Below are 22981 nucleotides of genomic sequence, written 5' to 3'. Positions count from 1 at the left end.
CACTGCCATCGGATCTGTTTGAATAAAGTTTAGTTTACAAATATTTAAAAGAATATTGTAACACGTACGTTGTACAAACTGTGTGCTGTCTAATACCTGGAAGTATTGTGCAGCAGAAGTATGTCGTTTCTTGAAAAACATGCGCATGGAGGGACATTCAAATGTTAAATCCTGCCCACCAATATACCCCACCTCTGCAGACTAAGAACTCAGTACCACGTGGTTTATCTAGCCAGGGACCTCCAACTCCCAGTAGTCTGTGATCTACTCACAGCATAAAAAAACTGGCAGTGATCTACTCATTGTCGTCAAAAGACTGGCAGTGATCTACCCAAAGGTTGTGGAGCTTTTTTTAGGAAGCCAAAGTTGGTTTGAGTTTTTTGGTTTTTTGTTGTTGTTTGTTTTTTTGCTTTTTTGTAAGGAGATCGCTGAGGGGCCAGAGATCAACCAGGATCTACCAGGAACACCCTGTGATCTACCAGTAGTTTGCGGTCTACCTGTTGGACATGCCTGAAGTGGTACCTCGGGTTACAAACACTTTGGGTTACAGACTCCACTAACCCGGAAGTAGTGCCTCGGGTTAAGAACTTTACCTCAGGATGAGAACAGAAATCGTGTGGTGGTGGCACGGCAGCAGCAGGAAGCCCCATTAGCTAAAGTGGTACCTCAGGTTAAGAATGGTTTAGGTTAAGAACGGACCTCTAGAATGAATTAAGTTTGTAACCAGAGGTACCACTGTACATGCCTACACATTCTGTAAAGTACCATTTGAAATTCTAGAACTACTATAGATAGCTTCAATAAGAAGTCCCAAGTAGACCCTTTCACACCTGCAACCATAAGAAATCTTTGGCTGTCACCAAGTCAATTTCCTCTCTAATTGCCTTCTCTAGGGTAGCACAGTGGGGTTGCTGAATCATGTAATATAAGAACATAAAAAGAGCCCTTCTGGATCAGAGCAAAGCCTCAGTTGGTTGAGTATCCTGTTCTCATAGTGACCAACTGTTGCCTGCAGGAAGCACACAGGCAAGACCTGAACTGCATCAGTGTAAGTAGTTAACTCATGAAGTGTAAGGACAAAAAATACAGTGCACAAGATTGCTGCACTACAGACAGTCACCACAAGGTGACACTATAGACACAAACAGTGTGCTCTGGCCACAGCACCGGCTCATGCCAGAATAATAGGCAGAGTGCTAGAGAAGCATTGTTATGCTCTTGCACAGCTTCCATTAAATGAATTTTGTGCAGGAGAAGACCCCAGTGGATCATACCCAGTGCCATTTTGCATCTATGTGATCAAATACAAAATAGATTCTCTTGTCATATCCAACATTTTGCTTTCATTCAGCGATTTGTGTAGGAGTATGTAAAACCTCTTGATTTACTCAGAACTTTTCTAATTATGTAGAATGGAAAGTGTGCTCAACCTCAGCTAAGTGGAAATACAATTGGTAATAATGAAGCTGGCTGCTGCATAGGTAGTATTAAAAATGTTTTCTGCATAGCAACAACTGGTTAGATGGAACAACTGAGGGTTAAGCATGGCCACCAATGGATTTTATGCACAAACAGGACACAAGGAAACTTATAAAGCAGAGAAGAAAAATGTTTTTACACAGTTTTACTTTTGCTAGAAAATTTGGGTAGGGAGGCAAGGCAAAACCTTTTGCTGAGTGCTTACCATTCTTTTTCAAGAAGTGCAGTGCATCCCTGTATCCTTGCTTGCACATGTCCCGCAGAACCTGCACATAGAGATAAAGGAGAGTCAGTTATGATGATGAAAGCCTGTGTCTAAACATTCCAGTTGGAAGGGCAAGAGGTGCTTGTTTTCTGGTTACAACCATTGCTACCCCAACAGTGTTTTCTACTGCAGCAATAAAAGAGGGAGAAAGGGCAGAAAGCAAGAACGGACCAACAGCATTTGTTATGTTGCTAACTAAAGGAAGAGGCAGGAACACGGAGGAGACATGTTATGCTCTGGGCAGTGGCTCTGAATGAACACCCATGGGGGAAGAAAGAAGGCCAACAAAGGAATGTCAATCGACACCAACTGAATACAGCCCATAAGCATTTTCAAACAATGCCTAATTGAAGGTATTTTCAGGTGTCTTCATGTTATTCCAATGGGATTAAAAAAGGCATTCAGTGCATTCCAAAAGTTTTAAAGGCTTCTTGTCCCATCACTTTAAAAAAACAAGTCAGATTAAATAATAGAATGAGCATTTGCCACTCCAAATTAGGCTACCTGTCAACACCCTCTAAAGAATGGGAGTGGGAGTCCCAAGTTACATAAAGTGCATTGGCTTATCACCCACGTGCCTTTCAGCGACTTTGTTGCTTGTTTCTAAAAGGAAACACTCAGCTGTTCATGAATCACCATATGCCCGTCTCTCAGAAATGGGTGGCATAAACACCACTGAAGCTTTATGGAGGGCAGGTTGGTTTCTATAGGTGTGTAAGCTCCATTCAACACCAGTGGGACTCACTTCCAAGTAAACATGCACAGTCTTGTGTTAGAAGCATAAGGGCTAAGACAGATGAAGTGCTCTGATGAGGAATGACTACCATGATTTGTATTTAGAAAGTATATAAATTCAGGTTGCCTGAAGTTCCTTCAAATGAAGAGCCATAAACAATGTTTACCATCTATGGAAGCTCAAGCGTCACTACAAAAATATAGACAATCATGCTGGGCTCTCACCTGAGGCTCTGGTGGAAACAGGGCCTTTGAAAGGCGGTAGAGGTTGCGCATGTTGAACTGAATGCTGGTATTCGTCACCCTGAGCTCATGGATGTTTGTGGAGCTGTCCCGTGGACAGATATCACTCTCCCCAGAGAAAGGGGACACCGTGATGGTGTTCTTCAGCTCATACTGTGGCAGGTTGTCAGAAATCCCTCCATCAACATACCTCTGGGAGTGGAGAAAGAATGACAAGGAATCATTGAAGGTTTTATTATACAGATACAGTTTACAGTCTGTCCCACCCCCAAACACTTATAGGCAATTGCAAATGTACCAGTTCACAGTTGCTTGGCGAGTTTGGCAGGTTATAGCAGCCATATTCAGGGGATGTGAATTGCCACCAATATACTGATGACACACAGCTCCATCACAGCTCATTGGTGCCTGCGGAAGCAGTAATGGGCTGGGTGTGGGCCAAGAAACAGAAGCTGAATCTAGACAAGCAGAGGTGCTGTGGTTGCACAGAGTCCGAGAATCAGCATAACACCCTTATTCTGGAAGGGTTTGCACTCGTTTGCATACTTTCCTGAATAGAGATAGCCTGGCCACTTTATCCATGCTCTGCTGTCCTTCAGATTAGACTACTGTCATGTACTCTTTGCAGGACTGCTCTTCCAAAATGGTTCAGAAGTTGCAACTAGTGTAAAATGCAGGGGTCCAGAGTACTAAAACAGCTGCACAGCTTGCCAATTCTCTTTAGAGCCCAAGTCAAAATGCTTATGTTGACATTAAAATAAGAGAACTTCTCTTTTACCAACCTACCACCTGGGTCTGAAGATCAGCTAAGGAGAACCTCCTGATGGCCACTACAACAGAGGTGTTCGGTAGTGTGAGGACCCACAGTACAGCCTTTCCTGTGGCAGCTCCAAAACAATGGAACTATCTCCCTACTGAGTACTGTAGTGTCTTGCATCAATGCTACACTCTTTCAAGAGGGAAGTGAATATACTCCCCCCCCCCCCAGGTTTCTGGAGGTTAGGAGGCATAATGCACTGAGGTCAGTGTATGGCACCCCTTGTCACCTTACATTATCCTCTGTTATTTTAGTTTGTGCTGAGTTTATTTCATATAGATGTTTCAATTGGCCTCGGAATATGCATTTGTGCATTTTAATATGTTGCGCATCCTCCTGTGACTTTATGATAAAGAGTAGTATCAAAATATCTAAATAAAGTGAGTGAGATCCATGGGGTGACAGCAATCAATGAAGATCCCTAGGGCTTCTACTGACATACCCACTGCCTACCTACATTAGCTGGAAGGCAAGCACTTCTGAACTATTGCTTTACTTATTAATTGTTCAGTGCATCTGGCCCAACAGGGCTTCCTGCTTCAGACAGCCGGCTTTTTGCTGTGAGGTATTTGGGAGACTCTTGGGTTGCAATGAGACTGGCTAGAGACAGAGGTGAAGGCTCTGCTGGCTCTAGCCTTATCTGCATGCATAGACAGGGCTAAATATGTTTAATCTAGAGGAGAGGGATGCTTTGAGATTGGAGCCAAACTAAAATAAGACCAGGGAGAGGTGATGAAGCAGGCACATCTCCAAAACAAGACATACACACCCCCAGCTGTTATTGTTAACAACATTATGTGACAAAAGCAATAAATAAATAAAGCTAGCCGTCTATCGGGGACCTTCCGCCTACATTCCAGTTAGGAACAAACTGTTCGTGCCAACCTTCTCCACAAACTCCACCTCTCTGCTTCTACCAGACACTCCTTGAGTTCACAACCTCAATTTGATTTAGTGCCGTTGCAAATGGGCTTTTCTTAATACCACTCAGCCAGACCAGAATGGAACAGATATCAGGAGAAAAGGAAAAACAAAACCCTTTGGTGCAGCTACCTTTAAACAGTTCACTGTGGCTTGTTCTGAAATGACAATAAACCATGGCTTACTGCAGGAATAAGCTGATGTGTTTCACGCTTGCGCCATCTTCCTTCCCTCCTTATTCTCCCACATGGCTGCAAGGAAACTGGAAGCCTTAACTTCCGATTTCAATTAGTGACAGCTTAGCATAGTATTAAAACCCTGAACTGTGGTCAACTGAAACAAGCCACCGTAATAAAACAATGGTTTGAAGTTGGCTCCTTTTGACAAAGGGTAGCCACAGCCTGTCAGGGTTCAGACATTATGGTTTGTTTATTTTACTATTTATTTTCAATAGTAAAATGGCCAAAAAATAACATAGAAATGATAAGTAACATTAAAAAGTATGTAAACAAGCCTAACCAGGGTTCAGACATTATGTTTAACTGCAGTTAGTTTAAGGCAGGGGTAGGCAACCTAAGGCCTGGGGGCTGGATCTGGCCAGTGGGTGGTCTGGGAATCAGCATGTTTTTACATGAGTAGAATGTGTCCTTTTATTTAAAATGCATCTCTGGGTTATTTGTAGGGCATAGGAATTTGTACATTTCCCCCACCCACCCCCAAATATAGTCTGGCCCACCACATGGTCTGAGGGACGGTGGCCCGGCCCCCTGCTGAAAAAGGTTGCTGGCCCCTGGTTTAAGACAACACCTCCTCACAGCCATGTTGGCAGAGAAGAAAGGGTTTTTTTCAGGAGCTTCTGCCTCACTTCCCTGTGCCATAAGTTGTGGTTTGCTGTTATATATGAAATAGTCACATGGGGCTTCTCAGAGAAAGCTGGGCCAGAGGGTTTTTCCTGCCTTCCCCAGATTTATTGCCCTTTGGCCTGGGTGGTGCTGAGCAATCTCCAATTCCAATGGCACTAAAGTCTAAGAGTTCAAGGAAAGGGTGCTGCTGCACTGATAGGCTGTGTGTGCTGTGCCCTCAACAAGAGTGCAATTAGCTGACATGCTGGCTTATTTGCTGCTAGACACACAAACACACCACCCTTGATGCCTGAAACAGGACTGCATGAAAACAAATAATCTCAAGTTTGGAAAAAAACAAGAGGAAAAACTCCTGACATCTACTACTCTGTGCTACACAGATGTATTTTCTGAAGGCAATATTGTTGGCATCCTTGTCAGGCGCTGGATAAAACACATCTGCAGATAGCAGGGAGTTTCACCACTTTACGCAAGTCATGACAGACACATATTAAATACCCATTTTGTAATCTGAAGATTATGACTAATACAGACTTTGTGGCTTCAGCATCAAGCAAGATACTCCCCCTCATCCCTGCTCCCTTTGACTTAATAGCCTGCCTGATGTGTCCCTGGGATGATGACATGATAACTAAAGCTTGTGGCTTATGGTCATCAGTTCCAGCAAGAATGAAAACGAGACAATCAGTAGCAAGCCACTTCTTCAGCTTTAGCCCTCCATGTATAATACGGAGACAGTAACAGCCAACCTTGCAAGGATCACAGCATGACCTCGCACCAATGCAAACAATTTTGGAAGCCCAAGTCCACGATGGCTTACTTACCACTCCTTGAAGGCTGGGAGGGATGAGGCCACAGTACACTGGGATGAAAGTGCTGCAAACACATGCCTGAGAGAGACAGGAAAACACCACATGAAACCTAAATAACATGCGGGGGAGGATTTATGTATCCAGAGAACCAAGTAAATATCATCTGATGGAACAAGTGATAGCTACAAGACAGCCTTTCACCATGAAAACAAAGTCAAGTCAGGTGTCCCAGTCCCTGGTGGCTGGGAACCTACAGATTCACATCTAAAGCAACGAGGCAGTCATCATGTTATTACTTGCCTGGATAAGCTCCTCTTTGGAGCTGAACTCCGATAAGATGACATTCTCTCCATCTGAGACCCGCGTCAGCGAGATGCCCAAGCGTCCACTGGCCACCTCATGCCCGTTGTCTGGCAGGGTCTTGTATAGGCAGGTACGGATGATTTTCACTAAGTTGAAGGAGGGGTGCAAGGGGCCAAGAAACCTCTTCCGAGCCTCCTTAGAGACATGGATGATGTTTGCACCAGCCTCACCTAAGGCACAAGAGAACAACGGACGTTAGGAGGGCGCTGCTGCATGATACTAAGCTAGCAGGCTTTACACGTTAAGGCACTCTAAACAGCAGTTATCTCTGAAATGCAGGCATCACAATGACTGGTGGTTTCAGAATCACAAAACTATGGTACTGCCGAGAAAGAGAAACGGACAAAACAGCTCATGAAAGGCTTGTCAGTGACTGAAAGAACAGTTAGAATTTGAGTTTCAGCCTTGCTATATTCTGTCAGCAAACTGTTGTTTTAATGGTGGTTTTAAAATTACAGAATGGCAATGCCCTTTGTGCCATTTGTTATAGAAATCATGCAATTAAATAGTCCTGAGGAGGAAGTACAGTACATGGTTCCCCAAACAGGTTGCACACTGCAAGAAGCCGCAGCCACTAAGCAGTTTGTTGCAGCATGCACCCATTTTTCAAATGTTGTAATTTTAGTATAGTGAGTAACTTCTGTTTGCCAATCTAGAGCTTCATTGGGAAATGACCTCACTGCCATAAGCCCTTCCCTTATTCCCCGCCCCCCATATCCAGAGTTGTTTACCTTCTCATGCAGTTCCTCCTGCTAACCACAAAAATATACTAAAGGTTAAGTATAAAACAAATCTACCATGTTATAATAGGCTATTCTATTTTTTCTTCTATTACGTGATCACTGGTTTTCAAACTTGGATACTGCACATCTATAGGATACCATCTAATAAAGCAGCCAGCAGGAATTATGTAGCTTAACTATGTCTTAGTTCTTGAAACATGGTCTCATCATGAAATCAGCAGCAATCTGGCATATTTGTTCTTGCACCACAAAACCCTAATGTACCATATTCACTATCTCAAAATATTAGTCAAGGAACATTTAAACTGATGCAAATTACAACCAGAAAATCATAAGCATTAACTGGAGAATAATTTGTTACTTCTGCTATGCAGTGGCGTGCTCACATGGAATATTTCAGAGCATCTGGGCTGGCCCAGTGCATCTCGGGGAGCTCAGCATTCCAGGTGTAAAAATAATAAAACTTCTATGATCCCTTACTGGCAGATGAAATTTAAGTGTCGAAATAAGCCTCCATTGTGGATTTTTAAAAGAGCACTATTGGATTAAACCAGACTATTCCAGTCTAGCATCCCACTCTCACAGTGGCCAACCAGGTGCTTATGGGAAACCCACATGCAAGACATGTGTGCTCACTCTACACTTGTGTTCCCCCAGTGACTGGTATCCAGGGCATACTGCTTCTGATACTGACTTATCCCATAACTCAGTTATCATGACCAGTAGCTATAACGATCAGTCAGGGATGCTGAAGTTGTACCCTGCATTGCAGATCCTGCACTGAGCAAAGATTCTAAGATCGTTAAGTGGGTGTTGGTCCACAATAATTCTTCATACTACCAGGCCTAAAAGACACTCCCCCAGTACACACACACATACACACAATAAATTGAATTTCAAGTGCTTTGACTTCCACATTCCTCTACTGCTCTGATGTCAATCAAAGGATACTGCAGCGTCACTCAGCTACAGCAAATGCAACGCTTTGGGATATGCAGTCCTCCACATTCTATAACTGACAACCTGGCTACAGCACTCTTTGACTCACATTGGAGCGGCTGAGGAAGTGGAAGCCAAAATGTTTTGCTATAATAATTTGATCAGTTTGTGAGTCACTGTAATAAATACATGGTATTAGTGATTAAATGCATCCTTCCATGATTCAGAGCGAACTTGTCTGAAGTACTGTATGAGATACTGCCACCAACTTTGATACACAAACCCCCACAAAGGAAGACTGATTTCCCCAAAGAAAACCTCTTAAGCTTGGCAGCAAGACAGGCTTTGATTCAGTCTTCAGAGTTCTGTTGGACAGAAGTGAACTGGGCAAAACCACAACAACCCAGCAATTCTTTCCCTACTGAGACGGTTCCACTGCTCTATCATGTCGCTCCAAAACAGTCCACAGTTGTGGGAACAAAAGCTCAGCTGCTTCATTCTTAACTCTCCCAGCGATCTGCAGTGGGTCAGAGGCTGACTTAGTAGAAAAACAAAGACTCCCATTTTCCCACTTCCTCTCTAGGGCATGCCAGCCAGAAAAACTTGCAAAAGGCAAAGGGGGTAGGGGAGAGACAGTGGGCAGAGAAACTAAAAGCTGTCAGATTCGAATTGCCAGAACTCACAATGAACGTAGACTGACTTGTTAGGACTTGTGTTCACCTATCTGCCACCCTCATATCTTGTGGTAGCAATTTCCTTAGTTTATCTGCACTGTATGAAGTACGGTAGTTCTTTCTTTTGTCAGTTCTGTATCTCCCACCATTTGGCTTTGATGGCTTGCCATGGCTTCCAGTATTATTGGAAAGGAATAAAAACTTCTGTCTACCTTCTACACACCATGCATCATTTTATATATCTCTATCATATCCTGTCTGACCCATTATTTTTCTAAGCTAAAAAGCCCCAAATTGCCCCTGACCCTGGAGGTACATCAGCCACCATGACTAGCAGCCATAGCCTGCTCCTCCTTGGATCCCTGCAATAGAGAGGTGCTCTTGGCATCCCTCCTGGAGGAGACCGATTTTAGGGAACAACCAAGCCCTTGAAATATACACTAAAAAAAACCTCCTGGTTTTAATATACATACCTTATTTATTTTAATGTTTAGATTAGTTGTACTTCTAGCCTGTTTTTCACCAAATAGCCCCAGGGCAGCTTAACAAATATATAATTAAGGTAAGTACAGCTGCACAATTAAAAACAAAATAAGAACCACAAAGACAACCGACAACAAAATAATAGCAAGGAACTGCAGTGTAGGAGTGCTGATATTGCAGATTAGAGATGTAGTCAGAAAATGTCAACTGTTTTCACAATCACAGTTTTTGGTGCTGACAACCCCAATATCCTTTCTTAGGTTTCTAGCGAGAGCACATAAAAACCAGCAGATTGTGCTCTGTTTTTCACAATGCTGCCAGCAAATATGCAAAGTGAGTAGCACCTGAAACAAAATGTTAACAGTGTGCAGTGCTTCTGTTTATGGGTGCAGGTTCCAGAATATTCCATCCTACTACCCCTCCCAAAAAAGTCAGCATTCAATGGCCATTGAGAATGCACGGTGTTCACTGAGTTGCTTTGGTTCCTGAAGATTTTTTGCAATTCTTAAAATCTTGAGGCTCCCCAAAGCCTGCTGACTCCATGCACAAGGGAAGGTTAGTGATGTTTTGGCTAAATAAGGATCCAAACTTGGAGAAGTGAGGATGCTGTGAGTATATGTGGGATTGAGCACTGCACACACACCATCAACTACATGAAAACTGACCAGAAATACTAGCAGATATCTAGAGGAAAGCTGCTTTTAAAACTAGTTTTCTAATTATGGGTACAAAAGAAGGAGAGATGAAATAAGTCCCAATGAGTTTCTTTAGAGTGGCTGCACAGAAGCTGTGATGCTACTTTGCCTTTGCTGCCCTGGACCTACGAAGACAAAAAATAATCTACAAAACAGTCTACACTCTTATTTTGCAGTGCCACTAGGGTCATGGGCAACATTTGGAAACTGACGTGGCAAGGCATCACTGAGGCTGGGACTGTAATTATTTAACTCCCCAGGCACATGTACACTTTGCACTCTTAAGCACTGCGTTGCAGGGGGAGAGAGGCAAGCCTTCCCTAAAATTAGGGAAAGCCAGAAGCGAAAGGAATAGCTCCTCTTCAGCTGACCTTTATATCCTCTGGAAGGGGGTCCTTACCAAACATATCAGTACAGTTCTTATGCATAAAATGTGTCCTTTACTTGTTTAAAAGCAAGAACATAGCTGTGTACCTTGAAAGTGCCAAATAACCTTTAAGGGGGACATGGATAGAGTGAACTTCAGACTTCCTAGAAGAGAGATTCAGCTTGGATGCACTGCCAAAGGAGAGTGGACTTATTTGGATAGACTCCAAAGTAGATGACAGCAGTGATGATAGTTGAGCATGTGCTATAACCTTATGAAATGCTATGTATACACACTCACACACTTTAACAGAAGAAGGCCACCAGCAAGCTGAGCTTTGGCAATGCTAGAGAGGATTATTAATGGGAATTAGAGAACTCACACTAGAGTGCTGAAGGAGAGGGAAGGTGACTCCTATCGAGGAATCACAGTAATAAACATCCTTAAGATATGATCTCCAGTTCCTAGCATAAGGCTGGTAGAGGGTATAAAAGATGGGTGGTCTCAATTTGTGTGTATGCCCAATCTCTCTTCATCCCTCCCCCAGGGTGCTATTCAGCTAGGCTTTACTGGAGCAGATCTACTTAAATTAATGGACCCAACTTAATCATGTTTATTAATTTCAGTGGATCTTCTTTAAGTAAAACCTAGCTGAATACAATCTCCAATATTTTGGTCAACCACCTCAATATTGTTTATAATATACGGTACTCCATTGCAATGCAGCTCCAGAGAGGGTTACAAATAAAATACAAATTTACATTATACTACAGTGCCTTAGAAAACAAGGCAGTTAACTACAAGCATAAAAAGGAAAAAAACCACATCAAGCCTGACACTAATATCCACCAAAGTCCTGAGTGAATAGAAAGGCTTTCACCTGGCACTGGAAACTAATGAAGTGGGGCTTTATTTTTCTATGGAAACTTTCCATTTCATAAATTCTTAAGTTCACAATGAACAGATGCCAATTACAAATACAGTATTAAGCAAGCTTGTTACCTTTCTTTACTAAGTACAAGAAAAACAAATATGCTAAATTAGACCACTCTCTAGGGCAGGCACCCCCACACTCGGCCCTCCAGATGTTTTGGGACTACAACTCCCATCATCCCTAGCTAACAGGACCAGTGGTCAGGGATGATGGGAATTGTAGCCCCAAAACAGCTGGAGGGCTGAGTTTGGGGGGTGTCTGCTTTAGGGCATCAGAAAAATTCCCAACTGAAATTACCCTAATTGTATTTTGATTCTTGAAAAAGAAATCCAGAAAACCCAACATCACTGCAGGAAACTCAAGTGGTGTAAGCTCCAGTCACATCTCAGAGGGATTCCAAAGCTGGGGCACCAACACAGAGACAGCTTGCCCCTTGTGTCACTGCATAATAAGCTTCCCACAGAGGAATTAGGCAGGGCTGTACAGATGGAGGCCCTATTCCAGGCAACCTAACCTCAGGTTGTGTGGGGCTTACAGCCATGTTTGTTTGGGGTGCTGCTACATGACCACCACGTACAAGCTGCCCTGGCTTCCACCAGACTCTTCTCCCCTCTTCCTCCTCCATCTCCATAAGCCCTCCCTGCTGGTGCCCAGAAGCTCTAATTTGGGAAAACCCCGTAACTTCTCATAATCTCCCAATACTTAAACCAACAGAACCAAGGTGGGGAACCTTTGATCCTCCAGATGTTGCTGAACTAGAGTTCCCAGCAAGCATAGCCAGTGGCCAGGGTTGATAGGAGTTGTAATTCAGCAACATCTAGAAGGCCAGAGGTCCCACACCACAGCAACCTAGAGACACAAAATAATTAGAAGCACCACGAGCTCTCTCTTCCCAGGAAGGGTCAATTTGACCTGCAAAAATATTCAACTCACAAAAGCAAAGCAATTCAAATTAGTGGCAAATAAGATTTATCTGCAAGCAAGAGATGGCATAGCTACTGACAGTCATTCTGGAAGCCCCGGTTCCTCTTGGGGAGAATCCATCTCAGAGCAAAGGGCACTAGCTAAAGCCAGGAACATTCCAGCTTCATTAGGTATTCCATTACAGACCAACACAGAGGGCATTTTAACATGTGAGGCTTAAAAAGCATTCCAAGAGGAAAGTAAAGCTATACTGGCCAAAATACACACCCACTTATACAGGGGGGAGGGGGGAGAGCACAGCCACGATTACAGATGAAGGGATAACTAAATAAATTCCAAGGCATCAAAATGGTCTCACAAGGGCATCAGAAACGGCCCATGGATATGATTTGCGTGACCTGCAGGGAGACACTTTGAATTTAAGACTGAAGAATGCAAACATTGATTGAGAAAGTTGGTGCTGTCTCTGTTGCATGAGGAAAGGGGAACAGGCAGAGGGATTCTGGAGGTGGGGAGCTGCAAAGAACAAATGTTTGTCCTTTCAAAACATGAGGTTTCAGATACTGATATTGCACAATTGCAAGCAGAGGCAGATTTAGGGAAGCACAACTGGTCTTGTCACACTGGGTGCAGAGCCTCAGGGGCACTACGACTATGAGGTAGAATGGAAAGGGAGAGGCTCGACTGGGTGGGGTGCCGAATTTTGGTGTTGCATAGGGAGCTGATGAAATGGGAGACCTCAAGGTCTGCCACTGTTGCAAGGGCTATCATTTAGTCAGCTTTCCACCTCCAAGGTATGCCAGCTACATTTTAAAAACAGGCCATCTCAAAGAGACCCAACATGATATAGGAGATGGGATGGGAGATGGACCATTTCCGACAGAAACAGCCACTCTGCAATCAGGCTAGACTGTTTCTAACTATGAGGCACATGCGATCCCCCACCCCCATTGTAACATTGTGATGGGAGTAGCCAGAGCTGTGGAACTTATTTTCTTCAAGAGTTCTTTGGAACAGATGCTATAGGCCTTATCTATCAAGGTCACTCTACTCTAGACATCTGGGCATCAACCTCATTAAAAGAGCTGCTTCCCAACAGTGTAGGATCTGCACAGATTTATCAAACACTGATTCCAAAGCATCCTTCTGCCTCTTCCCAGTTGCAAATCATCTTATTCCAGCCAGGATCATGACAGCTGCCTGGATTTTCCTACAAGGCTACCATGACACACTGGTTGCTCTTTCTCTCTCCGCCACTTGGCATTCTGCTTTACATCACACCCTTCCTGTTTTCACACATTCCATATCTGTTCCAGCAGGCTTTGCTTTTTGCCAATTTGTTTTTCATCCCTGAAGAAAAGGCAGCAACACCAGTCAGTACTTCACACACACACACACACACACACACACAATGTATTGCAAATGACAGGAAGCCAGCTAAGTTACCTGCAGCTGAGGCTGGGAGTACTTACTAAAGGTAAAGGTATTCAGTGGTCAGACCCAAGATAGCAACTCTCCAGTCAGCAACCATATCATAGATTCCTCATAGCAGAAACTGGGGAAGGGGCTTCTTTACTATCATAGTTTCAATTTTCCCAATTCAGCAGTCTCAGTAACCAGCAGTATCCCATGCCTGCCTCATTTTATTTGCTAACTATGGGGAAGTTTAACAGAGGCACCAGAAGAGGCTGCCTTAGACCAGCAATGAACAAGTTTTCAACTATATTCTACACAACAAGAAGCAACCATGTATACCTCCAGTCAGTGGAGGGTGGGGATGAGATGAACAGCCGAGGAAAACACACTTTGTGGTTTCCCAATAAACAACTAAGCTCCCTTCCTCCTGCTCGCTTTGTTCCTTCTCCATCTACATACGGCAGTCATGAAACTATCTCTCACAATGTAAGCTTAGAATCTCAAGAGAGGCAAATTTTTGCACATCTGTAAAAAACCCTCAGGCGACCACAGCAACAACTGGTGCAGGTTTATAGTAACTCTTCTTTTTTTTTACGGATCGCCCACGGAATAAGCGCAGAGGTTCCTCTGTAACTAAAAAAAAAACTGTGGAAAGGGGGACTGTCATAATGATGCCTACCAATTACAATCTACTAAGTGAGTCACAGTATCTTTTTAAGATGCTTGTTTCGGGAAAAGAACTCAATGAGTTGGTTTAGCCTTCTAGACCATTATGAAATGCTTTCTGCACACATAGGAACACAGGGCTTCAGGCAAAAGGTTTTCCCCAGCTTCACCTGGAGATGTCAGGGATTGAACCTGGGACCTTCGGCAAAGCAGATGCTCTACCTCTGAGCATCCCTTCCCCGGCTGTTGAGCTGTTGCCTTCTCTGTTAACTAAGGCTGCCTACCAGCCCTCTGAAAGTCTGGAAGCCCCAGAAGATGCTGCAGCAGGTGCCCTTCCTGCCTTGCTCCTCCACTGCTCTTCTGCTCACCCTTCTTACTGTGGAGCCAGAGAGCCCCACTTCCTGTGGCAAAGTGGGAAGAAAGGTGGGCAAAGGCACTAGTGGAGGAGCACAGTAGGAGAGGGTGCATCTTCCTTTGCTGCTCCAGTCTGTTTTTTTCAAAAAACAAAAAAAACAAAACCCAGAAACAAAGCAAGGACAGATATTATCTCTTAAGTTGGCAGCTGGCAATGTTGTTGTCAATAGACTGCACCACCCTAGAACGCCTTGCCTCAATCCGAAAAACAGCAGCAAAAAACAAAACCCCAATAAAGTGATAAATCATTGGAAAAGAACAGAAGTTTATAACCTTGCATGGGAGACAAAGCTTCTTTGCAGGCATTAAGACACTCACGTGACTACTGCCTCTTTATGGGGCTTGTTTCCTCAGAAGTGTTGAGAAATGGTGTACACTAGAACAATTTGTTCTGATGTCTGAGTGGCCTTCTGCACTCCCAGGCCTTCCAGTTTCTGAGGTGGGGTGAGGGGTGGTGGGGAAGATGGGGCCAGCTATGCAACTTCTTCATACTCCTCTTTGTTTGGGATGCAGTGCAAAAAAGACAAGGAGACTTCCCTGAACAACAGCAGCCCTATGCTAAAGCCATTCTCTACGAGGAGAGCACACAAGCCATCCTTCCTACACAACAAGCTGCCACATTAATTTTTTTTTAAAAAAAGGTCATCTTGCACAAATATTTGAGAAACGGCGCTACACAAACAAATAATTCTGCAAAAGAGAGTTCTTAGAAAGCCTGGCCAAGAGCCATGGCTATGCTTCCAGTTCATGTGAGAACTTACCATTTGCACAAAGTGACTTTCAACCAAGCAAGGACAGTAAGAACAGCTCCCCATAAAAGTGGGGAACAGGCGGTTTCGAATTAATTCAAATTTTATCAAGCTGCATCATGAAAACATAGCTCCCTAGATGGGCCTATTTCCATCCTGGATAAGCTTAACACAGACTGGCATCAGAATCCTTTTGTTCTGTGGCTTATTGGGTTTGGAGCAATTAAAGCTAGCCTTATTCATCAGTCTCCTTAATTATACACTATAATTATAAGCTCAGCCTTCATTGTCGGTAGCATTACTTTACTACAATATATAAATGATTCTGGAGAATGAGTAGATAGACCGTCTTTTTTATACAGAAATCTCAGCAAGCTCACATACGTACATGCTGCACAAGCAGTACAGCATTTTGGCTTTACGCAATAATGCAAGATGAAAAACAACATGATGGCAAGATATCCCCACTCTGAACCCTACCTTTAGCAGCACTTTCGTTTACGAAAATGAAATGGTTTCAATAACTGTGCAGCAGTAAATTCATTTGGGGATGAATATTGGTTATAGAACCTAACAGATTCCAGAGCATATTATTTCCATTTTGTAAGCCTTGTTTCAAATTCTGACTAGGACTGAGATGAGCATTTTCCAGAAAAAGTACTGTTAATGGGGCGAGGGACAAGAAGCTTCATTTACTCAATTCAATCACTACCACTAATGCTGTACAGTGGTACCTCGAGTTATAGACACTTCAGGTTACAGGAGCTTCAGGTTACAGACTCTGTTAACCCAGAAATAGTACCTCGGTTTAAGAACGTTGCTTCAGGATGAGAACAGAAATCACGTGGCAGCGCAGCAGCAGCGGGAGGCCCCATTAGCTAAAGTGATACCTCAGGCTAAGAACAGTTTCAGGTTAAGAAAGGACCTCCAGAACGAATTAAGTTCTTAACCCGAGGTACCACTGTATTTATAAAGCACAATAAATTCCCAAATTGCAATGATAACCCATAGCGACCAATTACCACAATTTACAACAACACTAAATAATTCAGCTTTACGTCAAAATCAAGGTGAAAATCCTCCCCTCTTCCAAGAAAAATCCTCATCCACTGATGCATAAGTCTGAAATGCAAAAAGATCCTAAATTCATATGATTATATACTTATAATTATGTACACATTCATGTTTAGTCACAGACTTTCAAAAATAACAGAGATCTTCCTTGTAAGGGTGTGTATGTTGTGTACTTAACATGTTGCATTGCATGAATGAAAGTAAAGTATAAAGTACCACTAACAAGGTGTTAGAAGATAAGCATCTGAACACTTTCTTTTGCAAAAGGGCAGTGGGTGGCTGTAAACAGTGTTTAAAGCGACCAGAATTTTCAGGATGCACATAGTGTTGCAATTTACAGTTAACAAGTAAGGCCAGCCAGAGCTGAGTCATCCAGAATAGAAATGGTACTGTTCTGAGTGATGTTGTGCAAACTATGAGTTCTGCTGGTTTGACACCTCCTAGCAGCCACAATTATTTAACCTATTTCCCACCAGAGGTTCCCCTACAGTAGGAGACTAATGGGGCAGGTTGGACCTCTTTAACAAAAGAATGCACCGTCCAGTGTAAATGGAGCTAACAAATGCAGCTCCTGCCACTATATAGGGCTCAGTCTGTTTGTTGCTGAAGGAACTGTGTATCTACAGCACAGCCTTAGCCTTGCCTTGCCTTGCCTTGCATCCAGCTGGAGCCTCACCTCATCTCGCCTCACCTCATTCCACTGCTGCCTACTCCCTAGTTCAGCAGACTAGAGGAAAAACAACAAGACATAGGGGCTGGGGAAAAGCTGTATGTGTACAGTAGTGCTCAAGAGAGACAGTGTGGTGTGGTCTAGTCTAGTGGTTAAGAGTGGCTGACTAGAACTTGGAAGACCCACATTCAAATTCCCATTGAGCGGTCTTGGTCCAATCACATGCACGTTCGCTCTCTCTCTCTCTGTGTCTAAGGCACCTGATAAGGAGAAGCACAGTGTGGGTGGGTGTCTGTGTATGGTGCTTTGAGCTCCTCGGGAGAAAGGCAGGATATAAGTAAAGTGGTGATTCAGGGGCAGACTCGGTAAACTTTTGTAGTATGGTGCCCTGTGTGAGGTCAAAATTTGGTGCTCCCAAATGGATCTTCTCAATTGTGGATCTTCTCAATTTTGCGCCTCCTCGGCTCGGTACCCTGTGAGGGGAGACAGCCCACACTGCCCTAATTCTGGCACTGGGTGATATCAATACTTTGCAAAGATGTGTTGGCCAATAACAGTTTACCTCTACCAATGCGCAAACTGCAGTTTGTTTCCATAACGGTTTGCCAAGGCAGGGTGGCTTTTAGATACAAAGCCATTTTATCAGATGTGTGGGCTGTGAAGCTATACTGAAAAACACCATGCTGTTACTTGCACTCCTCCACCCCACTTCTTGAGTGCAAGAGCAGAGGTCATCCCCCTCCATCCCACCTCCAGTGAAATTAGCAGACAAGACTCCACCCTTGTTACCAAAGCTTTCCTAATCACTCAGACCAGAGAAAACTAGACTGCTTCTGCTGAAATGCAGAATTAACCATCTTCACCATATTTATTCTGTACGGCCAGTGAGACCATAGGAGAGAGCAGAGAGTATTTGTGCTACCATACATTTGCTTTCCTATAACACTCTCTCCCTTTCCTCTTCGACAGAGGCCTTTAAGGAGTGCAAGTGCCCAACTAGATGTGATGGGGCTGGGGAGACTCACTGGTTTCTCATGAGCCTCCAGTTTTCACTTGTGAAGCAGGAAAGAGTATAATTATCATAAGATGTGAATAGAAGGGCCAGTGGAGCTTAAGCATCTCTTCTCTTATGCGGTGCCTCACCCTGCCCAATAGCTTCAGGCTGCTTTTCATGTCCTGGCAAGTCCAGCTTAGCAGGGTTTGAATGAATCCTAACTCCAGGTGTGTTGTGCATTGTTTATTTGCTTGCTTGCTTATTTATTTACTTAATCTCCCCATTCATTTCTATTCCATCTTTCATCCAAGGAGCTCAAAGTGGTCTACGTAGTTCTTCTCCTCCCCATTGTATTCTCACAGCAACCCTGTGAGGTAGGTTAGACTGAGAGTGAATGACTGCCCACGGCTGAGGGGGGATTTGAACCCTGGTCTTCCAGGTCCTGGTCCAACACTCTAACCACTAATAATAATAATAATAATAATAATAATAATAATAATTTATTTATACCCTGCCCTCCCCAGCCAAGACCGGGCTCAGGGCAGCTAACACCCGATATAAAACAAATTGACTGAAATACAACTTAAAAACAAGATTAAAATACAACATTAAAACATTAAAACTCAAATCAAAAGCTTTTTTGGGGATGAAAACGTCAAGTCTTCACCAAGACTAACTACAATATATTGCAAGTGTTAATGTAAAGTGCAAATGCCAGAGTTCAGATCCCTGATGAACTGCAAAGCTCACTCACTGAATGGGAGACTCACTCCCTTTCTGAGCTAACCCTGCCTCACAGCACTGTTGTGAGGATACACAAGTTTTGCTATTTTATCACCCAACAACTCCTTAGCATGTTTGCAATGTTCCTTTTTATGGTGTTGAAGGGTTGTTTTGTTTTTGTTTTATTTTAAAAATCTGGCTGGCCTAGAACTTCCAGAGAACATAGTAATATAGGGTCAGGCAGGAGTATTCTAGTCATTAGGACAGTGATGGCCAAACTTGGCCCTCCAGCAGTTTTGGGACTACAACTCCCATCATTCCTAGCAAATAGGGCCAGTGGTTGGGGATGTTGGGAATTGTAGTCCCAAAACAGCTGGAGGGCCAAGTTTGGCCATCACTGCATTAGGAGATAACCAGATAAGAGAGGAGAAAAGTCTGCATTGCAAATTCAGGCCTTAGAGGCTAGATCCAGCACTAGGGAGGCCCTCTGCGCCCTTTCAAAATCCCCTCTCATGAAAGCCCCAAGGATTCACTCTGCTAGGTTGCTTCATATCCTGCCTTTCTCTCCCCCCGAAACTCTGTCCTCTTTGCCCTTCCATCTAGTGCTTACGTACTAAGGCTTATGGTTTACAATTTAACTTTGCCCCATTGGTGTTGGGTTACTCACGGCAAGCTGCCAACAGTTAAGTCATAATGAATTTATTCCAATGGACTGCTTCCCAAGGGCAATATAATTCACAAGCAAGGCACAGTGATGTGTGGTTCAAAGACTAAAGTTTTCCACATACACTTGGTTAAGCCATTGGCATACTCCATCCTCAAGGGAGTCTTGGTGCTGCAATATCTGGTGGTAGAAGTGGAGTTTTCTCATCAGCAGATTGCCCATGGATTCCTTCAGCTTTCCACAAGTCTGTTTCTGGGGGAGCAGTTGCACAATTCAGGTTTGCATTGTACACAAACAAGAATTTGCAAGCGAGTCTCATTAATGTAGGCTCCTCTAACTAAACAATGGCCAGAGATTATGGCTGCTTGCATACTGCAATCATGTGGAAGCACAAAATACAGCCGTGGACACTAAATTCAATTACATTTTTTAAAAGGAGGTTTTCTATTCTAACGGTGGCAACAAGAACAGTTTGAATTGAGCCCAGAAACAAAACTGGTAACCAGTGTATACATAACAAAACTAGAGCAACAATTAACCCCAGTGAACCACAGTTCTGGCAGTTGTGTTCTATACAAGCTGATGCTTCCACCCAACTGGCCCTTATAAAGGGTTCAGAGCATCTGGTCCTTAACAGCTCACAGTGTGGTAAGAAATTGGAGGAGGAATTAAAACTCAATTAAGAAAACTCATTTAGCAAAGTTCCAGTACTGATGCCTTATCACAGAATCCAAATCTTGGAAGCAAGAAAGCCTATACTGTACAATGCCTCTCATTTCCTGAAGCAAGTTACGTCCATACTGAGTAACACAAGTAACAAAGGCAGTCTGGATAGGTGCACAACTGGGGCTGAATTTCATTCTTCTCTCTTTCTTTTTATAGTCGAGTGACAAATTGACAGGACTAAAGTTGGCTCTTTAGAAAGTGACAAATGATGTGCCCCACCATCACAAAACTCCTAAGAGGCTTCAAACATCTAGAGCCTTCTGAAGCATTGGAAGAGTTACAGGGAGATAACGAGAACGCTCATCATCTAGCAATCATGTTCCTCGCTTCACGTTACAAGAAAAGAGTTTCCAAACATCAGGAAAAACTATCTGACAGTAAGAGCTGTTCAACAGTGTGTTTAAACAGTCTTCCATGGGAGGTTGTGGATTCTCCTTTCCTGGAGGTTTTTAAGCCGAGATTGGATGGCCATCTGTTATGGATGTTTTAGTTAAGATTCCTGTATTGTAGGGGGACTAGATGACTCTTGGGGGTCCCTTCTAACTCTATGATCCTATGAAATGTAAGTTGTAAGATCTACTAATGAAGTAGGTTAGAATTCAATAGGATGGCTCCTTAATGCCCCCAATTTATGTTGTTGTCACCTGATCACCCACTCATAAAAAAGGAGTTACCATTACATTCTTAAAGAGAGAGGTCTGAGATTTTGTCCAACTCAAGGTAGTTACATAATGGTTAAATGATTGAACAACAAATTTAGTAGTAGCCAGCTTGCACCTGATATATGCATAACCCCCTAAGGGCTCTGAAAGGAGATTAGCAGCTGACCTGTGCCAATTGCTGATTTCTGAAATCACGTGACCATCTCCTTTATCTGACTACCAGAACATGAAGCACAGCCGTTCCTAACATTATGTACTGTAAACAGCACTTCTCTCAGGCATGAGTATGAGGGAAAACTTGTGACAAGAACAGACAACGCCCAGGAATGCATGCTAACTGCACAGAATAGCAAATGCTTACAAAAGGCAATCCACAAAGCTATTAAGAGGAATACTTTTCAGACAGGATTTATAGGGTGTTAATGATTTTTTGGTTCATTATGTTTTACCTTTGAATGCTGCTATTAGTTGGTACTATTATGTTGGTTTTACCTTGCTAGAAAAACAGCTTGGGGACCATTTTTGTTGGAAAGACAATATATATGCTGTATTCATTTATATCTAAATTAATAATCACCATGTCAATGCTTCCTGCAGAGTAATGAACAGGTCTAGGGACAAACACATGAAGATGCCCCAAGGAACAAATTATTATATGCTACAGGAGATAACAAAAAATAAAATTAGACATTTAATAACCATCAGAATATAACCTAGGGAAGATTCCTCCCTAGCCACAAATACACGAGAACAGTGCTCACAGTGCAAAAGCATAGGACTCCTTGGTATCTTAGTGCACAGATGAGCAATATCAAGACACTGTTGGAGTCGTATCAGCATAGCCAATGGTAAGAGGTGATGGGAACTGGTAGTAGAGCAACATCTGGAGGGTGACAGGTTGCCCATCCTTGTCTTAGTACTTTATTACAAGTTTATTGCTCTCTCATCTCCATTTGTCACTATTTCTAAAACTAAAGCAGAGTTAACACACATTGCTTGCAAATGAAACACTGATCTTATACAAGGTTGAACTATATGGTCTCCTCATATACAACCGAGCACATTAGAGGTTACATTCTATACACAGACCCTTAATTAAGGATTGAGTCCCTTGCACTCATGCTAGGGAACAGACCTTAGTGAACCCAACTGGAGTTACTTCTAAATAAACACACTTAGGACTGCACCGCATGTCTTTGAGGGCTCAAAGGTGCCAACAATATCCTCTTACGAAGGGAACAGTTACTGAGTAGCCTCAGAAGACCAGATCAAAAAGCATGTCTAACACCACCCTTACAGGAGGGTCTCCTGTCAAGCCATATTCTTTTCCCTGTAGTCACATGGAAACTTGCTTCTTTATCACCCGATGACATAGACCTGATCACAGAGTAGCCAACACTGAGTCCTGGATCAAGGCTGGAACCAAAGGTCTTAAGGAAGACACTAATAAAACCCTTCTTATATCATCCTAAGCAAACCTCTCTGGAATGTCAAACATCTTTATCACACAAAATATGCAATTCTTGACTGCAGAGTGTAGAGGATGTGTGTGCATGAATCCTCACTACTGAGAATGTCCTCGCATGCTTTAATGGTTTTGCTGATTGTGCCAAAGATTAGTGATGCTTTAGAAGGCTAGTAAGATTCCCTCAAATAACTTCTTGTTGATGACCATTTTCTGGCAGTAGCTAACACAGTTACTTGCATTTTCTTTGGAGATACTTGAGCTATACTGGTACATATGATCCATCACAACAGGGATTCTTCTGACTCATCAGTGTATCACTGGTACTTCTGCAAATGTGTTGCCAGCTTCCCAGCAAGAGCACAGAGGACTTTGGCAGCTGTCAACATGGGTGTGTACAAGTCTTCTGGTTCCAAGCCAACAATAATATGATAGACAAAAAGCCACGACAGATTTAAAGCTCCAGTTTTGATTGGCAGAGGCGCAAGGGTTGCTTAACCC

At 43.2% G+C, this 22981-nt stretch overlaps 1 protein-coding gene across 1 annotated transcript in view; it reads right to left on the bottom strand.

Annotated features, from left to right (window-relative positions):
* PNPLA2 (patatin like domain 2, triacylglycerol lipase) overlaps positions 1-22981 on the bottom strand; it is a 42883-nt gene that overhangs the window by 10469 nt on the left and 9433 nt on the right. The window contains exons 3-6 of the mRNA XM_083428059.1: positions 6436-6668; positions 6148-6213; positions 2705-2914; positions 1685-1745 (exon numbers count right to left, since the gene is read on the bottom strand). Coding sequence (XP_083284185.1) covers positions 1685-1745; positions 2705-2914; positions 6148-6213; positions 6436-6668 — 570 coding nt within the window. The remainder of the gene's footprint in view (positions 1-1684; positions 1746-2704; positions 2915-6147; positions 6214-6435; positions 6669-22981) is intronic.

The sequence above is a fragment of the Podarcis tiliguerta genome (assembly GCF_965153285.1).
Source record: "Podarcis tiliguerta genome assembly, chromosome: 1".
In the NCBI taxonomy this organism is placed as follows: Eukaryota; Metazoa; Chordata; class Lepidosauria; order Squamata; family Lacertidae; genus Podarcis; species Podarcis tiliguerta.
Note: the sequence above shows the minus strand (reverse complement) of the source record. Positions and strands in the feature narration are given on the sequence as shown.